Here is a 24,667-nt window from a genome sequence, read left to right as displayed (position 1 = left end):
TGAATAGCAGCACTTGAAATGACATTCTCCCCACCCCCCACTGCTTTGCAGAGGTAGAGGTCCATTGGCATGAAACACTTAATACAACAGCAACGTGTTTGAATGTGTTAAACCAGTTTACACAGTTTTTTCCCCTTTAAAAAACTCTTTGTTTTAAGAGGTTGCTCTGAGGGAGAGGGAGGAATACAGGGATCCATCTAAGCAATGTTAAAACAAAGGATGTCAATTAAAATCTCTTTTAATGAGGGGCAGAAACTATCTACTGGATAGACTCAATACATTCATTCTCTTTCATGAGAATAGAATGGGGAGGCAGAGAGAGACTTGAAGGATAGCCAGGAACAATCCTGACTAGAGCTGGGAATTTCAAACTGATGGAAAATTAATTACTAAAGCAAAGGGAATGATTCAACCGAGACAATCTGAGTCAATAGCAACCTAGGGGGAAAATTGTTTGAAGGAAGTATTTTCCTGTATTGGCTATATAAAAGACTACATTTCAAAGAGACCTGCCCCAAACACAATTGCATTTCTCCTGATCATAGGGAGATAATGAGCTCAAATTGACTGGCTTGATGTACAGATAGCGTTTTCAGATGATATGTTTCTTTATCAAAGCTCCAGTTCCTCACTGTCCCCCCTTTGATTTCTTTCTCCATCCCCCTTTTGTTCCTGGGCACGCTCGTAATGATGCTCTCTGCTCTGAAAGGAATCGCATACATACTTGAACTTGATGCCAAGTGACTTTTAGTAACAGGAGTTATTCCAACTAAAAATGAGGAAAATGCAGCTAGCTTTCACAGTTTTGAGGAGCCAGCAGAGGTTTGATCTTCATTTTCCCCAGAACTCTCTTTCTCTGGCTCGCAACCTCAAACTGCTTTCCTCTAGCCAAGATGAGCAGGAGGCCTGTGGATGTGTAGAAAAGCTTTGAGTGGCAAGAGTCTGGTGGACATTTGGCTCAGCCTCTTGCTCTTCCTTTGTTAACCTCATCTGGTAGTCTTGGGAAGATCCACACCATTAGCAGAAAGACCCACTTTGGTAAAAGGCCTGAATTAGTGATTCCCTCCCCACCACTATTGGGTCACCAAATTCCAGGTGTTATAAGAGCCAACAAGAGATGGCCTGTTTCCTTCTTTTAACCTGTTCCATCTTCTGTTTGCCTTCTTGCCATGTTAGCACTTGCAAATTTTAGACTCGGGCAAATGATGGACATACGATTCTTGACTCCATTGCCCTATCAAAAATAATGGTTATTTCTTTAGCAACAAAATCTAAATTTCACCAAACGAAGATTCCAAAATCGAAATGTGATGGATTTAGATTTAGAAGGATGATGTTATTGAACAAGAATGCTTAAAAGAGCCTATATTCTAATGGTGCATTAATGCAATCTCTGTTAAGAATTTCTTTTTTTCTCATTCATCTCTCTGGTCCACCCTACCTTCCTCTCCCCCTTTCTCCCTCCTGCGGAGTCTTTATAAAACTAATACCCACTCCCTGGACATTGTAAAAGGGTTTGACTTGATGCTATCCTTGTTTTTTCAAACCCTTCCCTTTCTATTAATATGATTTATTTAGCTTCAGTGCATTTGAGAAATCTATGAGTTTGTTTGTGATACCATAATTATGCTATAGAAATGGAGGAGGGGAAATCATCCCTAAAAACCTCCAGGTGTTTGAACACTTTGGTAGACTGTAACCATTCTACCATCAGTGCCCCCAGCTGTGTTGCTTAGCAACATTTTAATTCAAGAAGAATCGAAGGAGATGAAATCCCTGTGGAGAGGGAAAGAGAAATAAGAGGGCCGTTGACAGATGATCTGAGTTGTTTCTTCTAATATACTGTGAAGATCACTAGCTCTTTTCATGAATGATAAATGGACTGTACACAGATCAATGGATTCAGCAATAAACTGGAACCCAGGCTCCACGTCCAAGCTGGTACAGGCCAAGAGGCCCAGACATTGACTCATTTAGTTGATTTGAGCTCTGTTTTCTCAGAGGCTTCACAAGTATAAATTGATCTGAGCTTTTGGTCATCTTTTGCCCTTTGGTGGTGTTGGCTAATAAAAAACAATCTGGAAACAAATGCTGCTTGGACCCATGACCATGGGAATGTTATGGTGGTCATAGGAGCTCTGTGGTGGTGTTCAGATGAGGGTTCCATGCCATCAACCTCACAATGCTCCTAGAATTCCGTATGAGTATCTCCCCCAGCGCTCCTCTCCCAGTCCATTAAAAGAAAATTCACATTCATAGATGCCAGAAGGAAGAAAGACATGTTACAAGAATTAGAGCCCAAGTAGTACTTTTGACTCTGCACTTTGGGGATTCCTGCTGGATACTAGATGCAGGCGTGTGCTGTCACGTCAGCGTCTGGAAGCCGACCTAGGGCAGGTGACAATATTCCTGTGAAAAGACGAATTTGCCTTTTTTGTTTCTGGCTCGGCTTTCCTGAGGCAGTCTGCTTTAGTTTGCATAGTATGTTGCTGTGAAGCATTCTGACAGTGTAAATTGTGTTGTGGGAAGATTGTGCCTACTAACATTGCTTAATTGTGGTTTTTTCTTTCATCCACAGGACATTGAAAAGGCAAAAACCATGGACATTCCTTCAAAGTAAGTCCCTTTTTTGCCAATTGGAAATTTTAACTTTAACAATCTTTATGTAAAGAAAAATAATTTAGTATTGTGTGTGTGTATGTGTGTGTGAGAGAGAGAGAGACTGAGACTGACTGGAATTTGATTTAATCCTGAATTGTAGCCATAAAAGATTCTTGTAATCAGCAGGGGCCTGCTTTGGTTTCCCCCATATCCCTGATGAGAAAATGCCCTAAGTTGGGCCCAGTTTACATAAATTAATATGTGCGTTCTATGAATAGCTGCCAAATAATATTATAATCATTTTAGACAAATAGTACTTCTGGCCTTGCGGGCTTTGCACATGCTACAAAGATTACATTTTTAATTGCAAGCCTTAGAAAGATCTGACAGAGAGGGAAATCACTGAAACTATGCCAAATGCTTTCTAGCCACGTGGGAATGTTTTGCCACCTACCTTTGTGCCTAGACCTCTCTTCTCTAGTGATGAAAAGCTCTGAAAATGTGATTTTCTTTTTCCTTCTACTGATTTCTGAAAGGTGAGCTTACTGAGGCCAATTTTCCAGGCATTTTCTGGAATAGTCTTCTGTCATACCATTCTTTCATTACAGTACTCTTTAGACATCTGGTCTATATCTCCAGATGAAAGATTTTTTTCCAGTTAAATGGGTGGTTGATCATTAGTCATTTTGGTTGACTTGGTATCTGATTTCAATGTCCCACCATGGACAAATTCTGAAAGCTGTTTCATTTCCAAACGAAGGAACCAGCCCACTTACTATGTTCTTACATCACCAGCAATATCACGTCCCTAGAAGTTGCACATTCATGGAGAGTAGGTCTTTGGTACTGTGTGTCAGTTACCCCCGTGGTTTAGAGCATGGCATCGGGACCGTGGGTTTGATCTCTGGGTGGGCTCATTACTGTTCAAGTTTGCCACTGTCACAGACTGTACCACTAACCCTGACCAGAGCCTTCAACCATGAGGGTGTGAGCCAGAGATGAATCCATGCCCAATTGCAATGGAAACCCCCCAAAACCTAGAGCTAGTAGGGTTCTCCAGTGTCTTCTTCCTCGTGTTGGAAGGCCAGACTATTTTCTTAGTGTAGAATGCTATTCATTGTTCTAAAGGGGGCAGCAATTTTCTTTTCAATTAATGATAGAAATGCTTTCCACAAATAAGTGTGTTTTAATGGCTGTGTTTATAGATTCCATATAACATTTAGCAAGCTTAGACGTATAACAAAGAGAAAAGTAGCCTGGGCAGGGCGGGGGTGGGAACCACAGTGATCTGACAGTTGCCCAAAAGATTACTCATTTAACATGGAATTTTGAGATTTTTTAAAAATTCCTTAGTGTGTTTTTGAATCTGCTTGGTAAAAGACCCAAGGCATGACCCACTCCTGGGTATTTACAATTGTCCTCTAATTAAAAAATCTATTGAATTAGTGGGGCTTTGCAGTCTCTTGCACCTGGGTTCATGTTACAACCCACCATCTGGGCCTTTTCATCAGAGAATCTTAAGTCCTGAGCCTGAAACTCATGGCTGCAGACCAAGACAGAATCCAACTGATAGGAGAGAAAATGCTTGTTATTTTGTCAGTGAATTAAAAGAGGCTCATAGTCTCTGGGTAGTCAATTCTGCATCCCCAATGAATATTCAATATGCTTATGCAAGAAAAGATCTATTAAGCAATACTTCCACTTTCTGTGGCAGGAGCTATGTTCTAGAGAACATTGGACCAAGCTCAGCAGGTAGGGGGCTCTCGGCATTCTCCAAGTATGTCCTACATACATACCCGCCTAGATTTGGTACCTTACAAAGAATGTGGACCTTCCCCAGAAGAAGGCGTAGTCAGTTTTGTGGGGGTAGCAGAGCCATCCCGATCAACTTAATTTGAGTCCAGCCCACAAATGGAGAGGGCATATCCTAGTGAGTGTCCATCTCCGATCTCATTGACTAACTGTAGACTGTCTTCATATGTCTCAGATTCATGTGTGTGCTCCTAGTTGGTCACTACTTAATGCCTATTCTTAGAGCAAAGGATCCCTTCTTGATCTCTGGGGTTCCTTTTCCTCTGAGTATGCAATGTTGAGTTCCATTTGTTTCTGGCACCGGGGAAGCAGAGATTGAGTCCATTGGTAATTGCGGAATATCACAAATATAGATTTTATTAAGTACTGTCATCAAACCAGGAGAAGGCAATAGATGTGAATTACTCAATGACAGCCTACATTTACTTTCTTAGCCCAACTCTTTGTGTCCATTGAAAAGCAGCAAACCAACCAATGAGGATTTATTGACCACTCAGAATTGCGCATACTTGATGAAAGGCATTTTTATTGGCATAGTTGGAGGATGGAAATATCTTGTAAACCAGCAACTGAGGACTCTTGATGGGGTGGAAAGCCAGCGTCCGTTGTAGTCTCAAGAACATATATTGAGCGCTAGTTGTTAGTTGTCCTAGTTATGCATTGAAATAGCCAATACAAAGGGCTTTATCCTTTCAAGTTTTTATTACCCCTTGAAACTTAACCAAGGGCTAACACAGTTTCAAGGTAGCCCAGTGACTGCCTGTACCCTTTCTGTCAGTGTGTGTCTGTTATGCTGTGAAGGCTTGCTTTTTCCCCTCCTCCTTATTCAGCTTTTGTTTTCAGTACCTTCAGGAAAACAGCTTCTCTACTTAAAACGATCATTCGAAGTATTAAATATAGCTTATTTAAATAACTGTGTGTGTGTGTGTGTGTGTGTGTGTGTACACACATATCATATTTAGCAAAAATAAACCCAGAAGGTACCTGTGTTGAGGATTTCTGGGTGTAAGAATTCAAATAATATATATGTTTAACCTTAAGCATAACTGCTTCCCAGGGACTTTGTAAATGGATAGGAATTTCCCTTGCTTGAGAATTTAGTTTCAACCTTCATATTATAGCATCCCTGGCTCTTTGAAATAACTACGGTAATTTTACTTAAATTTTAATTTCTGCAGTTCTCGTATGATTAGTAGCTTCCACTGTGGAAACAATGCCTGCAAGATGTAGAGATTTTTCTGCCATATGTGACCTAGCCTATAGGTTAAAAGACTTACTTCTGTTATTAAGGCTGGGGTGATTGGTTTTTGCCTAAGAGCCCTAGACTACTAATAAGTTGAGTTGACTTTAAGGGAGCTTGATTGTTACCAAAAAATGAGAAATATCTTTGGTTGTCATGAGCGTAAAACTGTCCCTTGTTTTTATATTTTATTGACATAGTCTCCATCTTTCTCAACCCTACATTTGGACTCATTCAACTCTGGAAACTCTCCCTTCCTTTTGTGAGCAATGATTTTAGCTCATGTGCAGTGCTCGGTCTTGGGAACAGCATAGGAAAACTTGAGAGTGCTAGCTAAGTCTCTTTCACTTCTCTCCATGCAAACCACCATTTGGTTCCCATATCACATAGCAAACCTTCATGTGAATCCTCTCTTCCGGCAAATAGGGTTGTTGTAGCCGATACTACTCCATAAGGGGGTCATGCTATTACACAGTCCCTAAGGTCCCTTTCAACTCTGAGCTTCTACAACTAAGGAGGTAGTTAACTGACCTATTTGAGTTAAATAGATGCCTGGCCTCATCTTCGCAATTGTCTGAAACTGTGTTTAGACCAATATAGAAAGTGACTCTGTTTAAGTTAAAATGCATTCTTTCAAATGAACAAGGAGAATTGTGCATTTTTATTTTCTTCTTCTCCTTCCCAATTATTCTATTAGGACCTGCATCATAATCATGTGGAAGATAACAATAAAATGACTACGGTTCAGGAGCCTCATTAGTATAGGCTGCTTATATGCTCCTGCATATCTGATAGAATAACAAGGGCAGGATAGTTGTAGGCAGAGAAACTGAGTGCCAGTCTTACCTAGCTCAACTCCTTTGTCCAAATCCCATCACTTCTCTGGGCCTCACTCTCCTCATTTAGAAGGTGAAGGTATCGACCTGCTGAGTATTATTGCTGAGGTCTATCCTTTCCAGATTGAAGTTCATTGATCCAAAAGAGCAAATACTGTAGGCCACAAAAAGCTACCATACAAGAAAGGGGACTTTATGTAAATCTCTTAGGTATTATTCTAGGTAGAGGTACCACACAGTTCACTCCCCTTTCTGTATAAAGTGTGTTGTGAAAAGGCTTTACAATTATCTTTTTTTTTAAATTTGCATCTCTCAAAAAAACTTATAATGTGTTCAGGTTTTAATATTATATTCTACAATAGTGTCAGTTGCTAAGAAGAGATTTGAGTGGTGATGGTGATCCAGGAGCTCTGACTGCCACGTTATCATAGCGTCCACAGCTTATTAAATCTCTTTAGACTTAATTCAAGGAGAAAGAAGGGGTCCGCTAACGTGGGGGCCATAATTAAAGAAAACCCCCTAATTAAGGGCCTAGAATTATTTTTATTGCCTCTTCAGTTATTAGGGTTTTCTCCTACAATCCAGAGTCTCTCACCTTGTGTGGCCTTTTAGAGCAATGCAAACTTTCTCTAAATGACCTCATTAAAAAAAATCAATAGTACTTATTAGAATGTTCTCCAGGAAATTAATACGTGGATGCAGTGGGCTCCAGCCACCTTTCCACTGTTGATGAAACTGGCAGATTACCTACAAGCTTCTTTTCAACCCCAGCAAGCCTTTCACCATCTACATGACCAAAAATGGTGGTGGTGATATTTTTCTAGGTAAAGCCAAGCTTTTTCTCCAAATTGAAAGTCATCCAGGGTGAATACTGGTCTGATTTCCTTCACTGTTGGAAGCTGACCAGTTAGAATTTCTGTAGGAGGCATCTCCTTCTTAATAGGATGGGCAGGATGAAGATGGGGCGGAGAGAGGAGAATGGCAGGCAAGGAAGGGGTTTTAGAGGACATTACATGGGCTCTCTAATTCAGTAGATTAGCAGTCTAAGACTCGGAGTGATTAATCAGTTTGGTCACTTGGGCAGCCGGAGATTAAGCCCAGGGCTCCTCACTCTGGCACAGTGCTTGTTGCCTTTGATTCATCACATAACTTTCAATGTCCCTGGCTTTATCACTTTAAAATCATGCTTTATTAATCATATAGGATTTCTATTCCTCACTTGCCCTTCCAACGCCAGCATCAAAGGCCTGAACACTTAGGCAATCACAGAGAACAGAATTGTTCTTTACTGAGAAACACAGTTTGCAGTTATGCCAAGTTATGCTAAGCTCACTTAACTTCATGCTGCATGATTAAATGAGTCCCTTTTTACGCTTAAAGTAAGCCAGCTTTTGTATCAATTGATTAATCAACAATTCATCATCTACTCATTATGTGCCAGGTACTTAGTCCCAGGCAACAGTGATACAAAGAAAACAAACAAAGCAGTCCCTTCTCACCAGGATCCTAGATTCGAATTTGCCCAGTACTCACTTAAACTTAGGAGAGATGTGAACATTTTTGCTTTCGAAATCAGCAGGATGAAAACAGAGATCTCTTCATTGGTGGCATTGTGGGAAGGCAGCGAGACCCATGGTGTCTTTAATTACAAGATATCTTTTCAGAAACAATCTCCAGAAATAAAAAATCAAATAATTATAAGGAAGAGAACTGACTTGTATACAGGGAGCAACCACAGACTTTTCCCTTCTTCCTTTTACTCCCCCACCCACCCCCACACACACTACTGTGGGAGTTACGGTTAAATTAATACCCCAAGGGACTTCTGGATCCCTTTCTGTAAGACATGTCAGCTCTCAAGTTTTATATCTCACCTCTAGTATACTCACAAGTTTCTTTAAATATTTCCAATCAGAGAGGACTAGCCTCGGGGTGAGGAAGACCTGGCTTCAAGTCCTGCCTTTCGCCCATAGTAGTAGATTAATGTGAGTAAGTTGCTTAAGCTATTGATGACTCTGGCAACTAAGACTAGAAGTTAAATCTGAGTTAGTGACTTTCATTGACAGAAGGAGTCTGAGGCATACACTGGCTAAAAGATACCATGTTAATTGCTTACTGTAACATCCCAAGAAATCCAGAAAGTCAATCCATCAGAAACGTTTTTAAGCAATTGCTTTAGTTTCAACGCAGGGAACTAAAATAATGGCCCAATATCATACTCTGTTAAAATCTGGAATACACTGTTGTCTAGAATACCAGGTGTTTTGCTTGGCCACTTGGATTGAAGAAGTTTTAGTTAAGAAAGCAGTGAAACATGACCAAGAACAAGTTAAGGATGTATCATAAAGCAATATTTATAAACTCATTACAAAGAAATGGACATAGCCAAGTCCTTCACCTTCAGATGCACCCAAAGGCCCCAGCAGGTGCTGCTGAGTCAAGCCATTTGAAAGATCCTAACAGTTCCAGCTACAAAACTAATAAAAGAAGACTGCTGTCAATTATGAGGTAGGCCAGCATGGAATGCTTTTACGTTCCAGTCCTATAGGTGCCCCAAAACAGTCCTCTAGCATTATTCTAGATGGGTGACACCATCTTACAGGATCTAGGAAGAAGCTAAAGCACCATTACACAACCAAAACTTATCATTTCATCTTTACCTCCATCTTATAGCCCCTAATCCCATCGTTTGTCCTCACTATGACTCCTGTTCCTCCTACCTTTCAGTTCATTCCCAAGTCATCACCCTGGGCACTAGATTCAATCTCCCTACTTCCTTATCTCAGTTCCTTCGTGAATTAGTTCATTTCCTCTATATCACTGGTGTCAAACAGGAGCCATGAAACTATACATAAGGATCCCTGTGGGCCATTTATTGACTTAGAAAACCACATTTTAATATTATCTATATTATTTTATTGTACTTGTATTTATTTTGCTAAATATTTCTCAACTACCTTTTACGTGGTTTGGCCCCACTCAGAAGGGCTATAGGTCACATGTTTGACATCTTCACTCCATCCTAAAGTTCCTTGTTACTTTTCAATAATTGTGTTTTACCAAAACCCAAACATGGGTTACACTCACTGTAAGTTCTCTTCTCTCCTATTCACAGGCTGCTGAATGGAACTTAAGAAAGTCATGAATATGATTGGACCCCTATAAAGTAATAATATAATCTGAAACTGGGCCCTCACTATAGCAAGGCAACCCTTTTCTATCTTCTGAACCAATTAACTCTCCCCTTCCCTATAGTGGCTTTCCAAAACTTTTTAACCCTTCTAAAGCCTCCCCACAGTATTACCTTCTGGCACACTTTCAGAAGAAGAACATGTTGCTTCACATTTCTTATTTTATTCCAGTAACAAATTTACACATAAGTTTTCCATGATTACATAATTCTCGTTCTCTTCTTTCCCTCCTCTGAACTTCCAGAATTGACAAGCAGTTCCACTGGGCTATACATATATTATCACTCAAAACCTATTTCCGGGCTACTCATTTTTGTAATAGAGTGAGCTTTTAAAACCCAAATCCCAAATTATATACCCAAATATTGCTTCACATTTCTCCCCCCAAATTGAGGCTATTACCTGGGAGCTCACAGTTCTCCCTCCCTCCTTATCTCACATCACCCAAATGGTCTTCCCCTTACCTCTGTTCACTTCCACTGGAGAACAAAAATCCTCGGGAAATAGGTTTTGTTTGTTTAAAAATAGTATAGCTGTACAGTTGGAAAAACCACTAGATTTGGGATCCAGATCTGTCATTTGCTACTGATAGGATTTGGGTCAAAAAATGTAACCTCTATGACCTTGGTTTCCTCACCTGAGAAAGGAAAGGATTGGCCTAAATGGCCTTCTGTGGTCGACTCTAGCTATAAAATGGATATCAAATCATTGTGGATGCCTTATGTTGCAGCAGCATTAAGGTGAGAACCCAAAATCCAATGCTAAGAAATTCAGACATTATTTCCTCCCAAGCTTTCAGGAGGGAGAGTTTTGGAGATTTTTTTTCTTGCCTTATCTTTTGGGGTCTTTGTCTTTTTTCTCTTTCCATTGGAGGGCGTGTGTGTGTGTGTGGGGGGGGGGTGACGGTGATATTTTGGCTTTCAGGTAGCCAGGGAATAGAATTAAGGGGGCCAATTGCTAAACATTTTCTTATCAATTCAGCAGAGACTTCTAAGTAGACACTGCATCATAAAGTAGGCCTTACACTTAGGCAAGAACACAGGAGAGAGATAAAGCCCTCTATATTGTTTCAGATACTTTTCTGGAATAGCGTATCATCAGTGAAAATCTGGTCATTTAAGAATGATGTCTACAAAAGGAAAGCAAAAAAAGAGAGAATGTTTCCAGAAATAATAACATTGCTACAACTTTAATTTTGCCTAGTACAACATTTCCCCTGCATTGAATTGCCTGATATACCCCCTCAGGGATTATTCCTGTGCTTGCAAAAATCGAGACTAATTTTATTGGAAAATCACCTCTGGAAGAGAAAACTACTCTAGAGGAAACTTCAGATAGGGACAAAATGCTTTGGGATGCCCGTACCCTAGTGCCCAGGCCAGTACAGTTCCCAATCTATCTGTTCATTCAAGCAGCAAATTTGCTAGCAATCCTTCTGACAGAACAGAAAACATCGTCATATTAGGCAAATTTACTGGGAATATTTTAGAGACCTTTTAGGGTAACAAGTCAGTAATCAAATGATATTTTCCAATATGAAAATTCAATATTCATCATGACGGGGGGGGGGGGACCATGCCTTTTGTTCCCTTTTGGTACCTAACCTCTGTGCATCCTGTGGCTGAAATATCTGGAGATCTAGCAGAGGTAGAAGGGCTTGGGCAGAATTCAGACACAAGTCATGAAATTCGCATGTTACAGATATACGCCCTAGATCATCCATCAGCTATCTCTTGCTTGTTGGCCTTTTTAATTAGAAAAGGAATATGGAGATATCTTGACAGCACAGGGCAGTCCAACTAACTAGAAAACCCCAATGCAGAAATGTACACTGGCTTCCTGAGCCTGTCAAGTGGAAACCAAGCATATTGTAAACAGAATATATTTAGCTTCGGGGAGGGAGGAAGAGGAGGCCATTAGAGAAGTCATACGTCAATGGGCACTGATGACATTGGGGTGACATTGACAGGAGAGGCTGGAGGAAAGGAGCTATAAACTGATTTGATTCAAGAAGACAGGTGAGTTGGGGAGTAAAATCAAGAGGTTTGTTTATGCATGAAAGGAAGAAAATAGCAGCACAAACTCTAATCAAGTGACCAGTGACAGCCAGCCCTGAAGCTCCTCAGAAAAGCAGAGGATTTAAGGCTTCAGTCCAGCCTTCTTGGGCAATCTCTGCTCTTAAGAAGTGCCCTCAAACCCTTCCCCTCTCCTACCCCAGAAGGATATGCAAATACCTACTTAGGAGCTTAGAACAAATTAGCTGTGGAAGAGAGAAAATGTAGAGTTGGTTTGTTCTGGGTACTAATGCCTTAAAATTTTTTTGTACCATATATCAAAACTTTTTCTCCACAGAAATAAGTCATATCTATCTATCTATCTATCTATCTATCTATCTATCTATCTATCTATCTATGTCTGTCTGTCTGTCTGTCTGTCTGTCTGTCTATCTATCTATCTATAGCTGAGCGCTTTGGTGTCTAGCAATCAGGCCACCTTCCTGCAATAGATCGGCAGCCCAGTCCCCAGTGGGCATAAGTGAGATGATGAGATATATTGAGTTCTTTGTGTCACTCAAAGAAAGCGGAATCTCATACGAGTTGGTGTTAGCTTCCTCTCACTTCATTTCAATTTTCAATAACTAGTATCATCACATGTAACAGTTTCTTCATAATGAAACTTGGTGCTGAATTGGATTTGTCTTTCAGGTGAAATAGCGTTGTAAAAAGTCGCCTATAATCTGTTCCTTGAAACAATTTTGACCACAGCAAAAAAAAAAAATTTTCTTTAAATCATGCTTCTAGATTCCCTCAATCTAGAATATAATATGAAATGAAATGAATCTCCAAAACAAAGTGCTACTATTGGGGAAATGCGATAGTTTATTCTTAGTTATTTGGCCCAGTGGGGGGCTAGAAAGAGCTCTATGTGAAATGCGCGGACCTCTGAGACTCACTTTATGTGGGGTATGGTCATTTCCTAAACCCGAGAATTCAGTGTAACAAAATGCCCCAGCCACTAAATATCATTTTCTCTGTCTTGGATGATGTTGGGTGGGCGGGGTTCTGCATGATCTTTGTTCTGTCATTCTTTTGTACAGAAGTGCTACTTAATAGAAAGCTCTGGGTGGTCGAATACTTGTATAGCACTAGGATTTGATTAAATATTCACAAAGCCTAGGGGACACTACTCTAAAAAATTAGAACATAAAATTCTTGTTCCCTTTAGTTAGTTTTCCTTATACAAATGGAGCCTCATAGACACAACCTGAAAGCTTTACTAGTCAGTCAACAAAACACTGTCCCTACTATATGCCAAACATAGGGGATAAAAAGGAAGGCAAAAGATAGTTCCTGTTCTCAAGGAACTCTCAGTCCCGTGGTCAAGTTTGCACATCATAATAACCATTTCCATGCTAAATAGGCAAAGAAGCAGAAAGTTGAACAATACTTTCCAGATGATGATTGGGTATAGACAAGTAAATGGAAATAAAGTACCCCCCTTTCTCTCTCCCCCTCCACCCACCCCACAGTCCTTTGCTCCAAAATAAAAACAAAAAATCCTCCTTTCTTCCTTCCTTTACAGATAGTTTAACCTGAATTACTAGGGTTTACAACTCAACTCTTCAGTTTTCTTGGCTTGTGAATCCATGCTAGGTCAGACAGTCCAATTTCTTTTTCTCTTTGAAAAATTATTGGAGAGAAGGAAATGACCAGCAGCTAACAGGGAAATGGAGCTCATTCTCTGTCAGACAGCACAAACTATATAAACAGGCTCCTTTGTGGCCCAGCCTTTAACAGGGCTATGGCTATGACTGACCGTGGGCTAAGACTGGGCTGAATCCAAACCCTGAGTACGAAGGACTAGGGTACAAGGCTGTCCCTTCATTGTGGTATAGAATAAGGCAAAGCCAAGAAGAAGAATATGAAATTGTTGAGATGAACGAGAAGTAGAAAATGGCTTCCAGTGCTAGAGCAGAATAGTAACAAACTCAAGAACAAAGAAGATCTTGCCATCCCTGTGCTCCCCCCAACCTTGGGGAGCTCATCTCAGAATCTCCATTTTGAAGCAGTGCCCTGGCCAGTCCTAACTTCATTCCTCTCTTGGTCTTGTTCCTGATTTTTCTGTCATTTCTTTCCCCAGCACACATACAGGCATACACTTACAGTTTTCAGTTCCCTTTGATGTTTTGTCTTCACCCATTTGAATAGAAGCTCCTTAAGGGCAGCACCATATTTGCTTTTGCTTATATTTGATTCCTTAATGCCTTAGCACAGTGCCTGGAACATAGCGAGTACTTAATACTTGTTAAGTATCCAAGAGTAAAGAATTTGGCAATTTGTGACATTGGGCCTCGTGGTGGACTTTGTTACCTCGTCCTCTACGTTTCTGGGTCCTCCGTGCTTAGCACAGTGCATGATATATATGCTTAATATGTTTCTTGGTTGGTTGATAAAATTCGCTTCTGCTGGACACTGCTGCCACTGGCATAGTATGTGGAATGCCGTGGCCAATTTTAAGCATCGTCAGAAAGTAAGACTCGGGAAAGTACTCTTTGCCCCCTTTGCTTCTATGAAAGAGAGTGGGCTGATCTTGACAAGCCTGGCAGGTATTAAAAGATCCATTCAAGTAGTCTCTGAGATAGCATATAAGTGAAGCTCTCTTTGACAGAAATCATCCATGCATCCACCATTCAAGAACTTCTGTGATGGAGAAACTTTTCAAGGGGCCTTGTATTTCCTGTATTCCTCACTCTGGGAAAGAGCTCAGAGAGTTTCTTGTGTTACAGAAGATGTTCATGGAAAACCCATTGGGAAAAGGAAGGGAGGGGAGATGGAAGGCATGACAAAGCTTAAGATCTGAAGAAAGGCAGGGGACAGGAAGGGGCCACCAAAGAGAACAGCTGTTGAACTTAACAAAAAAAGAATGTGTGGAACGTGGAAGGGCAGCTAACTACCTATCATGCTCCTTTCTCTAGAATCTGTTCCCAGAGAGAAAAATCTAGTGATTGGAGGGTGGGAAGGAGAGAGAGAGCCAGAGAGAGAGAGACAGAGAGAGACAGAGACAGAGAGGGAGAGAGAGACAGAGACAGAGACACAGAGAGAGAGACAGAGACACACAGAGAGAGAGAGAGAGAGAGAGAGAGAGAGAGAGAGAGAGAGAGAGAGAAAACAGCACAGTATGGTTTTGGTAATATAAGCAGAGGAAGTCAGGGGGCTTGAAATTTTATCTTGATTATGCCACTGAATTGCTTTTGAAGAGTGAACAGGTAACATATTTTTTATGCCTAAGTAACCCCATATCTGAATTGGGAATTATACTCTTTTCCCTTCCCTACATCCCAAGAGTGTTGTGAGGAGAAATCAGATAGCAGTAACTGTATCGTGTTGGGAGAAAGTGGGAACAAAAGCAATTTGTAACATAATCTATTTTGATTTTTCAAATAAAAGCACTACAGCCACCTTTTTCCAAAGCATGGAGCATCTTGTATATTCATTTGGAGGGAGTGAGCTCTGGGTTTTAATTGTGTTTCTTGGTTTTTGTGGGGAAGCCTGGCTATCATATCACATATTCCAGGATTCCCAACCCACGTTCTTACCTCGTAGCATCTAACACCTATTTTCTGAACTCTCTTTAACGTGACAAAGTCACTTCAATTACACAGTCGTTATAAGTTTTGCCAAGGTTGAGTATGGGTCGTTTTGTGTTCATTAGAGCACAAAATGAGAATTTTCATTGCGGCAACTGTAAACACTGTTGGCTCCAAGGATTCTAGCACTTTCTCATAAAATCTTGGATAACCTATCATTGATGCTTTCACTGGTTTTCAGCATATTTTAATTTTTTGCAACTACCTTCTGCTTTTGCTATCCCTTGGTACATTTCTTTTGGCTTGGAGGTTGAATAAATTATTCTCTTGAAAACTGATGGCATTGCCGTGCTGGGTATGAACTAGCAGGCATAGTCTGTACATTCCCCAGAGACAGAGTAGAGTGAAGATGTTATTTCCTTAACTTTTTCAGTGTTGGTTGGCCCAGAGTCTGGCAATTAGACCCGAACAAGTCTGGGAAAGCCATCTGGCACTACTAAAACTGTTTCCATATTTGCCAGACACAATTTATTAAAAACAATGGTTTGAGAAAATGAAGCTTTTCAAAAGGGTTAGTTTATGGCTAATGGAATGATAGAATTCCACCTTCAGCATTTGGACTATGTGGAAATTAGTTTTTCCTTCAGAGTATTTTATGTATTTATTTCACACTTTTCTTTGCCTCTTACTCTATTTAACTGTCTTGAGAGAGAGAAAAAGAGAGTTAAAAATCATCTACTTCCCTGGATATAGGCCATGCTTTTTCCTTGCAAACTTTATGACTTCTGAATTACTCATTTAGGTGCTATTGAAGAAATCTCCTGTTTACATTCCTCCTCCTTTCTTTACTAGTAGAGTGTTCTCGGTAGGTCTGACACACGGTAGGCAATGCCTGGCATTCAAACTCTCACCATCGACCCATCTATGACTTAGTACATAAATCCTAGGGCACTTGAGGCACAGAGTAGTGGGTGACTTGGCCAGGCTCATACAGCCAAATGAATGTGAGGGGCAAGGTCTGAACCCAGATCTTCCAGGCTTCATTCACATTTGATACTCTAGTCAATGTTCATTTGTTTACTGATCGCCTACTTATGGCCTTTCCTGAGCACGCTCCCACAGAACTACTTGGGACTGCCTTTTTGTATATTTTGTATTTGAGACGGCGTGCCATGATGGAGAGAAAGCTGGCTCAAGCCCTGCCTGTGCCTCATCCTGGCTGGATGACCAGAGCCAGACTACAACCTTTTAGTATTCATTTGAAAAGACTTGAAATTTTTTAAATATTGGCAGGTACTTTGTCTCTGTCAAATCTAAGGTATACTTCCTTGTTTGACAAGATAGTGTGGCAGTGGAGAGAGAGAGAGAGAGAGAGAGAGAGAGAGAGAGAGAGAGAGAGACAGAGAGATAGAGAGAGAGAGACAGAGAGAGAGAGAGAGAGAGACTGAGAGGGAGCGCACCAACTTTGGTGGTCTAGATGAACTCAAGTAGTCCCCCTTGCACAGGAGTAACTCTGTGACCACACCCAGGTCACTCACACCCTGTTCAGTGACTCAGAATTATAGACTAGTTTCTGCTTCCTACCAGTGGAAGGAATTTCCATACCAAAGAGCATTATTATCATTTTTTAAAATAACCCTTAACTTCTGTCTTGGAATTGATACGAAGTATCAATTACAAAGCAGAAAGGCAAGGGCTAAGTAATCAGGGTGAGGTGACTTGCCTAGGGTCACACATCTAGGAAGTGTGAGGCCAGATTTGAATCTCCCAACTCCGGACCTGGCATTCTATGCAGTGTCCCTTAATGCTCAATTTTTTTAAAAAATGGCAATGATGTTTTGAATTGTTCATATTGTTCTGGGTAATGATGTCACATTTCTGTAACACTTTTGGTGTACAGAACACTTTACCTCATAGGCCAGGGAGGTAAGTGGGACAAATCTGCTGATTCTCATATATTCCAAAAAGGAAGCTAAAGACTTTGGAACTGGAAAAGCTAGATTTGCATCATAGACTAGTAAGAGAGAGGGGCAAATCTGAAATGCTGGCTTTCCTGGGGTGTGGAGAAAAATTCCTAGATAAAATATTTTCTTAGATCATTTTAGGCACAAAGTATGGAGGTCAAGAAAAACAAAGTACCAGAAAGCCTAATGGAAGGTTGTATATCAGAGAACACTCCTATTTAAAGAGTGGGAGGGAGATAAACCATTAAAGGGGAACACAGAAGGAACAGTCCCAGAGGAAAAAGAACTATGAGTGTGTGATATCAGGGAAGCCAAGGGAAGAAAGCATATTAAGAGGGAAGGGAGGGAGCAGGTGGGTAGCTCAGTGGATTGAGAGCCAGGCCTAGAGACACGAGGTCCTGGGTTCAAATCTGGCCTTGGACACTTCCCAGTTGTGTGACCCTGGGCAAGTCCCTTGACCCCCATTGTCTAGCCCTGACCACTCTCCTGCCTTGGAACCCATATACAGAATTGATTCCAAGATGGAAGGTAAGGGTTTAAAAAAAAGAAGGAAGGGACTAGGTATGCAGTGTCAAATAGTACAGAGTAACTGAAGAATAATCTTTCAAATACCCAGGTCTACTGATGAAATTACCCTGGTATAAAGCCTTCTGTAACTCCCCACTGTGCATTATCACTTTCCCCTTTGGATCATGTACAGGTCTCTTTGTGAATTCGTTTCAGCATTTTCCTTTTCTTTACATCTTTGAGTAATGCTGCTGTTTATACTTTAGGGTTGACCTGGGACTTGGACTTTTCAGTTCGTGCTTTGCAGCCTTATTTCGTTACAATCTCTTCTCACTCACTTATTATATATTTAATTCAAAGAATAGTTGGCACCCAGCCACAATATGCAATGTGCAGTGTTTCTCCGCCCTAACCTGCTTGATCGTCCAGCCCTACTTGTACTCCCTCCACATCTCCGTCTGTTGAGGTCCTTTTCTTCTTTCAAGATCTCCCTGTAATACCAGATGCCAGTTTGTCCAGGAAGCTTTTCTCGATCTCCGGCTCGGCGCAATCCGGGCTTTCTCAAATTCAGAGAGAGCATTCGTTTCATCACACCTCGTCTGTACATTTCTGGGTCCCCCAGTTTTAAGAGGGGCTTAGATAAGCTGGAGAGGATCCACAGCAGTAAGATCTCACTCAAATAGAGATGGATCCCTGCCAGAGCCACAGACTGATTTAGAAAACCCCCAACCAAATTCACATTACCTGTGCTGTATTTTTATTTATTTTGTTAAATATTTCCCAGTTAAATGTTAATCTGCTTCATCTGTGCTTGGGGGAGGCTTAGAGCAGTACACTTCAATCCCCTGCCCCAGTCACATGAAGCCTTGCATGAAGTGTTTGGCATATCCTCAACTCCGTCACTGGTCTCCTCAGGAGAGATGCTGGGCAGTTTTCCGCTTTGTATCCATAGTGCTCACACAGCACTTTGGGACATAATCAGTGCCTACTAAAGGTTTGTGGAATCCAATGCATGTAGAGACGAGTTTGCAATGAGAGATAGATGTGTTCATGGAAGCTCAGTGCATAGAGGAGGACTCGGGCATGCAGGGCTAGCTCTGAGTCAACATGTGCCAGCTCAGTGTACTGCCAGGTCTCACTGACCTCTTCTGCTTTCCCGGAGATTGAACCAGGCATCCACTTCAATACCGTGTCATTGATTTTTGCCCTTGAAATGGAAGCTTATTAGGGAATCAATTTGGATGAGCTCTTAAGACTCAGAGCCGAAGTGTCCTCAAGACAGTCCTGTTCAACATTCTTCCTGGTTGGGAAAAAGCAGCCAAATCCATCTAGCTGCTCATCTCCCAGAAGCTCCGGTTCTTTTCTGATGTGTTTCCAGTCTAAATTGCCCCACTTCATAGCATCACTTTTCCCTCTGGATTGAGTAAAAATGTCCTTACAAATTCTAATCACCATTTTCTTTTTCTCCACCTCTTTGAGGAATGCTGCCTTTTTCTTTATAGTCTATCTGGGACTTGTAGTTTTCAATTTGTCCAGAGAGTGAATAGATTTCTGGAAGGAATAGGAATTGGGACCTCGGACAGTCATTTATTAATAATACTACTAATGCTTTTGATAAAGACTGCTGTGGAAGGAACGTGAGTGAGTCAGGACTAGAAAAACTGGGCAGGGCAGGGTAGGATCAACCAAACTGCAGCGAGTTTTGAAATTCAATCATGTTCTGATTTAAATCAATACAACAAATAGCACTCATCTCTCTCTTCCTTCATATTTCCTTTTTTCTCTTTCTCTCCCCACCTTATTAAAAAAAGACTTCCAATCAGGAATAGAAATAAGCTGCCTCCGACAAGTCAATTTCTTTTTAGCTTTGTTTCATTATTGCTGTTCTTTAAAAATCTCTAGGTTAGTCTTTTGAGCACTGAGCAGTGATCCTCTCCCAGGCAGAAAAGCCTTGCCTTTCACATGCAGCCTGATATGGACTTCTGGTGCTGGAGGCTATGAAAAATGGGCGGAATGAAAATCCCTCCCATGTCGCCACCCTGACAAATCAGGTTATAGTGTTTGTACGTACGCCCCTTTTATGAAAAATTGCCAAAATGTTGGTAGAGGAGAGACGAAGCCAACCCTTTTGGCCTTTATCACGGGGCATTTCTTGAGCATCTTCCCACCACTTCCTGTATGAATATTAACATGACGATGATTCAGAGGCACCCCATGTCATTTTGAAGCCAGCCGTGCTGCCCCGCCTTTCTGGATTGAAAGCCCTGGCTGTGTTTTTCATAAGCTTCCCACTTGTTCATATACTACCCTGTATCTTAAATAGAAACCTATCATCAGGTTTAGCAAATCAATACTGCGAGAGTGTGAAACGGTCCCCAGAAATCTCCAGAAGGCCATTTCACAGCAAAAGCAATTGAAAACAGAAGCTGCCATGGAATATCTTATGAGCTCACCATTTAGATCACAAAAGGACCATAAAAGTCAGAAGCAGTTTGTTTGAAGCAAGGTTCATAATATAACCATCCCAGACTTGCTGAGAAGAAAGAGGAAAATTGCAAACCAATTTGTGGTTATAGCTTTTTCTGTCAATTCTTTGGGGATTTAAAACTTGTAAAAGGTAGAAACTTCTGCCAGCTTAGGTTATTGAGTGAGCCTGTGATAACAGCCATCCTGGCAGCTAACCAAACACCGATTATTTGAAGCCAATAAAGCCTTTATTAACTTCAAAGCAATTAGTGGTTCTGTGGCTTCTCCTTCTACCAGAAGAGGAAGGTGTCACCAAAGATGAGAGTTGGTGACCAATTGGGAACCATCCCAAGACAGGGTTTTGCCACTTTTCATGATACGTGTCTGATGCCACAATTCATACTTTTTAAATGCTCCCGATGAGAGCAAGAGGAGGCATTAGAAAGCCTGCTGGGCTTTTTGGCCCAGTCGGGCCTACCTGGAGATGGCAAGACTCACTCTAGCTTGATGTCTAACTTTTGCTTCCCCTGTACATTTGCCAGTCATCTCCCAGTTGCAGACAAATCAATAGCTAGCATTTCCTTTTTCCAGGAGAGGGGATGGGAGCTGACTCTTTACAGCCCGGAAAGTTCCATGGACTGGCGCTAAATTAATTGCACAAACAATAAGAAACCTAATTAGATTACAATTGCAAGCCTGTTAAGAAGGCTTTTTATGATTCACTTTTGATTACAAGGTAATGTAGAGCTCATCTACTTGGGTTTTTATTCCTAGCTGAGCAATACAAATAGTTTCTGCTTTCTCTTTAGCAAACATTTTTTCCATAAAGAGCAATATCACTTTAATGGGAGATGAAGTTCTATCTCTTCACTCCTCAGTCAGATTAGCTCAGTGAGAAGTAACACTGCCGCTCTGTAAAATCTCATTAGAAAAATGGACATCCCAGAATCCTCAATCAGCTCAGGTTATCTGGGCCTGGAGTGCCAATATTTTGAAAAATTTCAGGATACACCAAAGAAGATTTCTTGCAATGGAAAGAGTCCCCTAGGGAGGCATTTGTTCTAGGAGGTAAGTGAACAAGAAGTCATATACACAGGATTTATTTGAGAAAAGAGAATGGGGTACTGTTAAATGGCCTTCCCATTGCTGCTGATGTTGTTTGTGTCAAGTGGGAGTGGGGCACAGTTAGCCTCAGGAGGAGCCTCATCTTTCCACATCTTGTGTCAGGTAGGGAGTTTCTACTATTGGGGAACAATGAGCGATCCCTAGGCTCTGCTCTCTGCTTTCTCTAAAAGGAGTCTTGAGAACTAGGTGTGGCTGTCAACAAGATCCTGCCCAGCCCCAGTTAACAGCTAAGGACCTAAAGCCTTCTCTCCTAACAACAGGATTTCAGGAGTTGTAGGTTCTTGAGAAAGAGCACATACCAAGAGGAAAGGATAGACTGTAAGCAAAGTGTAGTAAATTATTCCCAGCTTGGGGAGTTAAAATGAACTGATGGTTGGATCCTAGGATCCAGGCTACTACTTTTACTAGTGCAGAGGCTTGTCTGTTACAGTGCTTATTTGTTGTTGGTCAAGCAGAATCTGAAGTTCCTCTAGGAAGAACCAATAATAATGATTCAAGGCAGCAAGTAGGATGCGATTTGTATGTATTTAATTCAAAAGTGCTGATCTGGGGTCTCTATAGGGCTCCAGATGGGATGTTTTTAACCTTGGATCCACGCATCTAGTTTGTTTGTTTATTGGTATTCAGGTAAACTACTATGTCATTATAATCGAGTCTCCTTTGTCTTTTATTTGGTGTATTTTTATTTTTTAAACTTTATTTATTTTCAAATATGTTTCCATGATTACACCATTCATTTTCTCTCCTTCTCCTCTCCCCTCCCCACTCCTGGAGCTGACAAACAATTCCACTGGACTATACATTATCACTTAATACCTATTTCCACACTATTCATTTTTGTAATAGAGTAATCTTTCAAAAACCCAAACTCCAAATCATATACCCATATAAACAAGTGATAAATCATGTTTTCCTTTTACGTTTCTACTCCCACAGTTCTTTCTCTCGAGATGGATAGCATTCTTTCTCATAAATCCCTCGAGAAAGTCCTGAATCATTGCATTGCTATTAGTAGCAGAGTCTATTACATTTGATCATCCCATAATGTTTCAGTTACTGTGTATAATGTTCTTCTGGTTCCGCTGATTTCATTGTGCATCAGTTTATGGGGGTCTTCCCAGTATTTATACAAATCAAGCAGTTCATCATTCCTTACAGCAGAATATACCACAATTTGTTCAGCCATTCCTCAATCAAGGGCCACCCCCTTATTTTCCAATTTTTTGTTACCTATTTTTTGTGTATTTTTAAAAGCATGATTCTCAGAAGGGGTACATAGATTTTACCACAGTGTTTATGAAGTAGGGGGTTAAATAATCCACATAAGTATTGGAGGAGGTGGGACCAAGGATGTAATTGGAGTTGAAAGAATAAAAGGTTTGGAACTATCATCATTGTAGGGTATTAGAAGGATAGAATAGAAGGATTATCATCATTCTTTTTATTTTAAATAATCCTTAAGCTTCCATCTCCAGCACTATTACTAATTTTCTCTGGGTCTCAGTTTCCTAATCTATAAAATGAAGGACTTGTATTAGTCGATCTCTAATATCACTGTGAAAAAAGAAAACTTTTTTTAATGTAAACACTGTATCAGTGATGGAGAACCTATGGCACAAGTGCCAAAGATAGCACAAGGAGAACTCTCTGTGGGCAAGTGGACAACCCCCCCACCCCGGCCGAGTTTGTTACTAGAAAGGCAGAGAGACTCAAGTAGAGCTAACATATTTTTTTAAATTTACCCACCCCTCTTCCCAGTAGCACAATGGGAGAGCTTTCTCCCTCCCTTGTGTGGGGTAAGAGGGTAGGACAGGGCTAGCCCAGAACTTGGTATGGGGGGAAAGGCTTGGCATTCCATCTCTAAGAGGTTCACCATCACTGCACCATATGAAGATCTGACCACTTAGGCTTGCTATATGTTGTTTGGATAGTGGAATACCCAAATGAATCTTATACTCTATGCACAACTCCTGAGTTCTATGTGCTCGTAATGGCTGGTTACTGCTGTTCCTTTAGTGGGGATAAGCCCCCCTAAGTCATTTGCCACTCCTGTGGCCCCAAATCTCAGTTTTAAATTGACATCAATTGTGGACATGAGCCAATGGAGACAAGAGTAGGGATCTCTGTGTTTCAGAATTAGTCTGTAACTGTGCATTTACACAAACATGTGTCCTAACAGCTTAGTTATGCCAGTGATTGTCAACGTCACCCAAACCTAGCAACCAGGAACCTTACTTATAGCTCACACTGATAATGGAAAGAAGCCATTTACCCAGAAATGAACAGGTTTAAAGACTTAAGAGCTTACATTGACCTAGAGTGTATAGTACAGAAAGTGTTTTCTATGTCTACCACTGCTGACTTTCTCTCCATTTTACAAAAGAAACAAATCAGATAGATTTCTTAAATTCTGTTAACAATTGATATTTTTATCTCAACACAGTTCCATAGGTTCTAAACAATGGAAAGAACAAAAAATATTATTTGAAATCCTACAAGCCAAGCCAAACCTTACTTATAGATTAACTAATTGCCTGTGTATAGGTAAAGGGTGGGCAGAAAGGAGAGAAGAAAGCAATGGATAAAAGGAGGTCATCCACCTCATTCTGATCCTATTAGACCCATAGCATAAGACAATCCTATTTCACTATAATGCTACAATTGAACTTCAGGACTGGGTTGCATGGGGATAAATGATATTTTTGCAAGCTTCAAATATTTCTGAGTGATGGGCTACAGTCATTTAGTCAGCACCATCACACATATGACATGTGACTGGGAGGATTTCTGATTTGGTATGCAAAACAGGATCTTGGTTGATTTTCTCAGTCCTAAGTTATTTCACAGTATATGCCTATTGCTCTGTGTTGATATTTTAAATAAAAGCTATATTCTCAGATAAAGAGAAAAACAGGGAAGATCTAATAGCAAGTTTAAACCATTTATCAGAGAGGGACAATTATAAATAGCACTTCCTCAATTAATTAGTAACCTTAGTCATTACATAAAAACAAAGAATGCCAAGCTAGCATCTTCTCATTTGCATCTTGGACCATTTTTATCATCTATAATGACTGATGTTGTTGGAATAAATTTCTTAACATGACTCAGAAAGACAAAGGCAAATTATCTCTTTCTCCCCTGTGAGTGTTAATGAGGTGGAGACTGAAATGCATTTTTCCTGCTCTGGGTAATATATCATCCTCAGTGTTGGGGGAAATTAGGTATTTAATTCTAAGAAAATATTACAAAGTCCTGTACTTTGGTTGTGATTCAAAAGAATATTGTAGGAACACCATTAGGGACAGGAATTACTCTTATTAGGAAGGAAGGGGTAG

The 24,667-nt window shown here is 40.7% G+C and overlaps 1 protein-coding gene across 7 annotated transcripts in view; it reads left to right on the top strand.

The window, feature by feature from the left end:
* The window catches only part of AFF2 (ALF transcription elongation factor 2), a 528,832-nt gene that overhangs the window by 426,610 nt on the left and 77,555 nt on the right, over positions 1–24,667 (top strand). For all 7 annotated transcript variants that reach the window (XM_056809873.1, XM_007507264.3, XM_056809876.1 and 4 more), the window contains one exon: positions 2,579–2,616. In XM_056809873.1, the coding sequence (XP_056665851.1) occupies positions 2,579–2,616 (38 nt within the window). The remainder of the gene's footprint in view (positions 1–2,578; positions 2,617–24,667) is intronic.

Source organism: Monodelphis domestica, chromosome X (assembly GCF_027887165.1).
Source record: "Monodelphis domestica isolate mMonDom1 chromosome X, mMonDom1.pri, whole genome shotgun sequence".
NCBI classification, from domain to species: domain Eukaryota; kingdom Metazoa; phylum Chordata; class Mammalia; order Didelphimorphia; family Didelphidae; genus Monodelphis; species Monodelphis domestica.
The sequence above is the reverse complement of the archived record's forward strand: the minus strand, read 5'-3'. Positions and strand labels throughout refer to the sequence as shown.